Source organism: Argentina silus (genome assembly GCF_951799395.1).
Source record: "Argentina silus genome assembly, chromosome: 19".
Taxonomy (NCBI): domain Eukaryota; kingdom Metazoa; phylum Chordata; class Actinopteri; order Argentiniformes; family Argentinidae; genus Argentina; species Argentina silus.
The window spans coordinates 1,103,359-1,110,858 of record NC_139673.1 but is presented as its reverse complement, the minus strand read 5'-3'; the positions used below and the strand labels follow the sequence as shown (position 1 = coordinate 1,110,858).

Genomic DNA, 7,500 nt, shown 5'->3' with positions numbered 1-7,500 from the left:
GTATTTTTCAAATGTTGACGGCTCTTTACTCCGGCCAGATAGACCACATTGAGGTGTATGGCCGGAGTAAATCAACATGCCACCAACATTTGCTAAGACATCGCTTTAGACTCAAACTCACATGATCCATATTCAAGAAGTGTTGCTAGAGTAGAGTGGCACCAGAGATTAATTGAAATATTTGAAAAATCAATATGTACAGTCCAGTTTATACAAATACAATATGCATGTGTAAAGTTATGCACCAATATGTACATTTTACAAGATCAAAATTACTTTTTCAAAATTAAAAGTATATACTTTCTGTTGTGTCATTTGTCCTTTTTCAGAAAAAAAAAAAAAAGAAGAGAAAATATTGTGATCCCATCACTTTCCACTCATACTTTAACCCGCGCTTTTATTTTGAAGCCGCAAAAAGCGCAACGGGAAGTGTTAATGGAGCTAGTTGGAGCTTATTACTGCTCACAGAACGAACGGCCCCGCCCCCGGCTGGTAACCATGACAACGGAGACCGGGACCGGGAGGGGTGAAGACTACGTCACCACACCTGGACCCCTCTGGCCACAACACCGTCCCTGACCGCCTCTGCGGCTGTCGCGCTGGTTTGGCGTGAGGCTGAAGGTGAAAGCGTGTGTAAGGATAATAACGATAGACAATTGACATTAATTTGTGGATAATTTCTCTACAAACACGCGGAATGTTACTGCCCAAATTCTGTAAACAAATGAAAACAAATCCACAGATGTGATGTGATCAGCAAATGCAGATTCGACAGTTCTAAACTAAACGTGTTGGACTGAGATAATCGATACCAACACCAGGCATGTTTGTCTCTGCTTTCGTTTTTATTCACACATCGTTTTCGTTTGCGAATGTAAGATCGTTTATTCACACATCTTTAGCCATATTCACAAATCATTTCGCATGTATTAAAACAATGGTTTACAAAGACAAATCAAGGGGTGTTTGTTTGTGTATAGGAAATTATATTTGTGCTTTGTGTATTTTGTTCACAGATCATGGTACACGTGTACACAGGTACACAAACTCTTACTACAGCACAATTACTGTTCCTGCAAAGAAAGGCATGGATGAGCAGTTTGTTGAAGACACAATATTCAAAACAATTGAGATGCAAAGAGGAAGGGGCTCCATGATGACTTTTGTCAATTTGTCAATTCCTTCATTGAAAAACATTTGTCCTACGTTTACATGTTGCCTGCTGAAACCTGTTTCATAAATAATGGCAGAAGTAACATACTTTTTCTTTAAAAAAAAATGGCTCCATATCACTTACTCAAAACAGTGAGCAAGTTGCCCAGAATAACTGTAATATTTAAAATAGACGGGGTGGGACGTAATCTAACGGGAGGTTATACACTGCAGCTAGACATTTAATGCAGCAGAGGGTCAGCCACAGGAGAGCAGCAGAGGGTCAGCCACAGGAGAGCAGCAGAGGGTCAGCCACAGGAGAGCAGCAGAGGGTCAGCCACAGGAGAGCAGCAGAGGACCAGCCACAGGAGAGCAGCAGAGGGTCAGCCACAGGAGAGCAGCAGAGGACCAGCCACAGGAGAGCAGCAGAGGGTCAGCCACAGGAGAGCAGCAGAAGGTCAGCCACAGGAGAGCAGCAGAGGGTCAGCCACAGGAGAGCAGCAGAGGGTCAGCCACAGGAGAGCAGCAGAGGACCAGCCACAGGAGAGCAGCAGAGGGTCAGCCACAGGAGAGCAGCAGAGGGTCAGCCACAGGAGAGCAGCAGAGGGTCAGCCACAGGAGAGCAGCAGAGGGTCAGCCACAGGAGAGCAGCAGAGGACCAGCCACAGGAGAGCAGCAGAGGGTCAGCCACAGGAGAGCAGCAGAGGGTCAGCCAGAGGAGAGCAGCAGAGGGTCAGCCACAGGAGAGCAGCAGAGGACCAGCCACAGGAGAGCAGCAGAGGACCAGCCACAGGAGAGCAGCAACCCTTGAACAGGGTCACTGACTGTGTGTCGTAACAAAGACTTGTTTGAGGTGCATGACATCATCACGGCTAATTATTAGTTTTAGTTCTGGATGTCATTCATGGTATTTCACTGCGTGTTGTAGAAGTAACGACCAGTCACAAATGGTGGCAGCGGTACGGTAAACAACAACCCAAGAACCTCTTAAATATACTGGATATCTAATCATTCTGCACCAACCTGTGATGTTGAGAGAACACCAACAAGCGAAAGTGTAATTTGAACAGATTTTTAACCATCAGTTACAGTAAGATAAATATTTCTGACAAATATGAAGTTGTTAATTAGCAAAGCTTTAACCATAGATTAGGGATCATATTAAAGAGATTATTCGGTGGTATAGGTACTTTAAATCAACTGTAAACTAACTGTCTCTTTAAGAAAATGCATGTGTTGATAAGAGCAGAACTTTGAGCTTCATCTATGAACTTCAACTCCTTTGAAATAGACGAAAACTGACCACACAGACTCCCAAGTTTAAGTTCATACATGAGCGGCAGTTTAAACATTGACGGATTCACCCGTGAGTAAACCTGATCATGCGTTTTGTTTATTTACTGTAAAAAGAGCAGTTAATCTAAGTGGTTAGCCTAGTCATGGTGATACATAGGTCCGATGTTAACTCTAATGTCTAACAGGAGTTCCACCGTATTATTTGTCTTAATCTCCTCCCAGCACCAAACAATGCATGTGAAATTAATCAATTACTTTTTTTTACTATTGCATTTCACGAGAGATCAAATAACGGGAGAGTATTAACCGAGTGGAATTTTGGGAACACCCTTCATTCGTACTTTTTATTGACAGACTTGTTACGTAGCAGGAATTGTAGAGAGACTGAGGTAGATTACCGGACAGAAAGGGCGAAACTGGGAATCAAACCCGAGTTTTACGCGTGAACAATCACGTGCACACGAGTGACGGCAGGTAAACCCGCCAGGCCAAATCCAGCACAACTGTGACTCTATATGCAAAATAATCAATATCTAAGCGTATATATACATACTAACATAGTAATATTACATAATATAATAGACATTCTTACATGTTCTATGTGAGGCCCTGGCATAAAGAAGGGAACTTTGTCTTGCTGCACAAACATTTTAGAAACATGTTTGAAAATGCTTAGCTATGTAAATAACGTGACAATATTTCCCCTTTTCCAGCACTGTAAATGAAGGATGGCAGACCATCGTTGGAGCATGTTCACGTGGAGTCTTCTGGTGACGTGTTTGATGGCTTCTTGGCCAGCCTGCCATGGTGGGAAGGTTCTGGTCTTTTCTCTAGAGGGAAGTCATTGGGTGAACATGGACATCTTCATCAAGGCCCTTCACTCTCAGGGACACACGGTTACGGTGGTACGGTCATCCAAAAGCTGGTACATTAAAGAGGAATCTACATATTACAACTCAATTACAATACCTGTTATAGAGGGCTTTGATGTTGACTTTGTGAACTCAATAATTGCGAAAGTCATTGACATAGAGAGAGGTAAAAGCTCTGCGTTGAATTTTTTCAATTTGCAGATGGAGTTATTGAACTTCGCGGGTAAAGTCCCTGAAATGGTGTGTGAAATGGCAACAACTATGTTTAAAGACAAGGATTTGATGGGCAGGCTGAAGGAGAGTCAGTATGACCTCGTGCTCACCGACCCCGCGTGGGGAGCAGGTATTTTGGTAGCTCACTACCTCCAGTTACCTCTAGTCTATAATGTGCGCTGGGTAACCAGTGGAGAGGGACACTTAGCCATTGCACCTTCCCCCTTATCGTACATACCAATGACAGGATCAGGACTCTCGGACAAAATGACTTTCGTAGAGAGAGTAAAGAACATGCTTTTCTACATGCTTATGGAAGCTCAGGGCAGGTTCTTAATCGGGCCACAATACCAGGCTGTTTGTGATGAGTATTTTCCAGGTGTCAATTTCTATGAGTTATTACAGGGGGCAGACCTTTGGCTGATGAGAGTTGACTTTGTGTTTGAGTTCCCTCGCCCCACCATGCCCAATGTTATCTATATGGGAGGGTTCCAATGCAAACCTGCCAAGCCTCTTCCCCAAGACCTGGAGGAGTTTGTTCAGAGCTCAGGAGAACATGGAGTCATTATCATGTCTTTGGGGACTTTTGTCAGTGAATTTCCAAGTGACATAACAAATGAGATCGCTGCTGCTTTTGCCCAACTGCCTCAGAAGGTCATCTGGAGGCACAAGGGAGACAGGCCTGCTACTCTGGGCAACAACACCTTACTAGTGGACTGGATGCCTCAGAATGATCTATTAGGACACCCCAAGACCAGGCTGTTTGTAGCTCATGGAGGAACAAATGGACTTCAAGAGGCCATATACCATGGAGTCCCTGTTGTGGGCCTTCCTCTGTTTTTTGACCAGTATGACAACCTCCTTCGTCTGAAAGAGAGAGGAGCAGGAAAGATGTTATCTGTGGCCACAGTGGACAAGAACAATAACTTCCTTAAGGCCATACAAGAAGTACTACATGAGCCAGACTGAACATGCAGAGGCTCTCCAGGCTACACAGGGACACGCCAATGAAACCACTAGACAGCGCCCTCTTCTGGATTGAGTTTGTCATGAGACACAAGGGTGCTGCTCACCTGCGCACAGAGTCCTACAGAATGCCTTGGTACTCCTACCACTCTGTAGACGTAGCTGTGTTCTTATTGGCTGTGGTGCTGCTTCTTCTGCTGACTACTGGAGCTGTTATCAGATTCTTATGCTGCAGGATGTGTTTTAGAAAGAAAATTAAACATGAGTAAAACATGAACACACACGTTTACTTTCATATTCCCCAATACTATTCCATTAAAGCTTGATGCTTTATGGTGAAATAATTTAAATCATTTCATGTGAAAGCCATTAGCCATTCCATCTTGTATGGAAGGTTCTCCTCCTCTCCTTGATGTGAAACATTATCTGATCATAACATTTCTAGAACTGTGGTGTTTATCCATCTTAACTTTGACAAGGGCATTGCAGGTGATCATGTTCCAGCATGGCCAGACAGAGCAGATTGACTGTACTGTAGTAACGTGCACTTGTGATTGTTGAGAAAGCTGCATACCTGACAGAAACGACAAGATGACAGCTTGGTTTCTGTAAATCTCATCTCAGATTTAGAGAGCCAAGAATTATTTTTTGATTATTTTATTGTTTTTACATACAGTAATCATGCCTGTATAAAAGAGAGATGTTTTTAAGTTGTACATGCAGCTGTAATCACTGGATCATTGTATACTGAGCTTTATGTAGGATAAATCATTCCTTCATTGAAAAACATTTGTCCTACGTTTACATGTTGCCTGCTGAAACCTGTTTCATAATAAAGATAAGGCCAGAAGTAACATTAACTGTACTGGTTCCTGTCATACTGAAATAAAGGTCAAGACTTCTCTCCCTGATATACGTGGTCCAGATTCCTCCTTCAAAATCAGCAAGATCACAACATCTGTATAAAAGAGAGATGTTTTTTAAGTTTAATTGCTATTTGTTGCACAGCTCAATGCTGTTATGCTCTGCTCTTGTCTCAACCCCCCATAAAACACCCAAACACACACATCTGAGAGCAGCAGAGGGTCAGCCACAGGAGAGCAGCAGAGGGCCAGCCACAGGAGAGCAGCAGAGGGTCAGCCACAGGAGAGCAGCAGAGGGTCAGCCACAGGAGAGCAGCAGAGGGTCAGCCATAGGAGAGCAGCAGAGGGTCAGCCATAGGAGAGCAGCAGAGGGTCAGCCACAGGAGAGCAGCAGAGGGTCAGCCACAGGAGAGCAGCAGAGGGTCAGCCACAGGGCAGAAACCCTGCACCTGTCTAGAACAAGATCGAGGACAAGTGGAGGACGCTGATGGAGGCCAAAGAGGCTGAGCTGGAGGCTGAGAAGGCCAAGAGAAGTCAGGCCAAGAGAGAGATGTAGAGAGCGAGGGAGGAGGTGAGGGGGGGCAGAGGGAGAGAGAGAGGTCTCCAGAGAAGGCTAACCTTGTCATAAGGCTAACCTTATTACAAGTCAATATAAATTGGGTAATATACTTTATCAGGAGGTTGAGTGTGGTATAAAGTGTCAAATAAACAGGTTAGCTTGTATTTCTTGCAGACTGGGCACATATTTAACCTAGCTGCTATCAAGGGCATAGTACCATAGGCTAACCTTATTACATGTCAATATAAATTGGGTTTATTAGTGATAAATTACTTTATCAGTTTGCATGGGCCTATCTGTCTGTAGATTTATCCTTCAACTCTGTTAATGTGTAAACTCAGAGCTCCCTCAGTCTATGGGGCTGGTTGGGACTCACTCCAGAGGTTTACTGAGCCCCACCCAGGAGGTTTTACTGTGACTCACTCCAGAGGTTTACTGAGCCCCACCCAGGAGGTTTTACTGCAGCTCCCTCAGTCTATGGGGCTGGTTGGGACTCACTCCAGAGGTTTACTGAGCCTCACCCAGGAGGTTTTACTGTAGCTCCCTCAGTCTATGGGGCTGGTTGGGACTCACTCCAGAGGTTTACTGAGCCTCACCCAGGAGGTTTTACTGCAGCTCCCTCAGTCTATGGGGCTGGTTGGGACTCACTCCAGAGGTTTACTGAGCCCCACCCAGGAGGTTTTACTGTGACTCACTCCAGAGGTTTACTGTGCCCCACCCAGGAGGTTTTACTGCAGCTCCCTCAGTCTATGGGGCTGGTTGGGACTCACTCCAGAGGTTTACTGAGCCTCACCCAGGAGGTTTTACTGCAGCTCCCTCAGTCTATGGGGCTGGTTGGGACTCACTCCAGAGGTTTACTGAGCCCCACCCAGGAGGTTTTACTGTAGCTCCCTCAGTCTATGGGGCTGGTTGGGACTCACTCCAGAGGTTTACTGAGCCTCACCCAGGAGGTTTTACTGTGACTCACTCCAGAGGTTTACTGAGCCCCACCCAGGAGGTTTTACTGTAGCTCCCTCAGTCTATGGGGCTGGTTGGGACTCACTCCAGAGGTTTACTGAGCCCCACCCAGGAGGTTTTACTGTGACTCACTCCAGAGGTTTACTGAGCCTCACCCAGGAGGTTTTACTGTGACTCACTCCAGAGGTTTACTGAGCCCCACCCAGGAGGTTTTACTGCAGCTACAAAGTCCAGATCACTACTAAAGTATCACATCACTACTTCTTCATTTGATTCCTCCGTTCGTCCTGCAGCTGCTGAGAGAGAAGGTATGAACAGTTTGAACATATCTTTCTGTTGCTTGTCTTGCTCAGTTGTTGTCGAGTCATAACTTTTTCGCTGTTCTTGTTGTTGTTGTTTTTGTTGTTGTTGTTGTTGTTGTTGTTGCTGTTGTTGCTGTTGTTGTTTGTGATAGGGTTAGGTCTATGGTGACGGTTAGGTTAGGGTTAGGGTTAGGGTAGGGTTAGGTCTATGGTGACGGTTAGGGTTAGGGTTAGGGTTAGGGTTAGGGTAGGGTTAGGGTTAGGGTTAGAGTAGGGTTAGGGTGTGTCAAGACTACACTAGAGGCCTGTATCTCATCTGA

The 7,500-nt window shown here is 45.1% G+C and overlaps 2 protein-coding genes across 2 annotated transcripts in view; both read left to right on the top strand.

The window, feature by feature from the left end:
* The window catches only part of LOC310820000 (gamma-glutamylaminecyclotransferase C-like), a 268,729-nt gene that overhangs the window by 136,196 nt on the left and 125,033 nt on the right, over positions 1-7,500 (top strand). The window lies entirely within an intron of this gene.
* On the top strand, positions 3,582-4,780 carry LOC310819512 (UDP-glucuronosyltransferase 2C1-like; the record flags this gene model as incomplete). Its single annotated transcript, XM_083690814.1, is given in 2 exon segments — positions 3,582-4,488; positions 4,491-4,780. Coding segments are annotated over 2 exon segments (1,185 nt in total). The 3' UTR covers positions 4,769-4,780.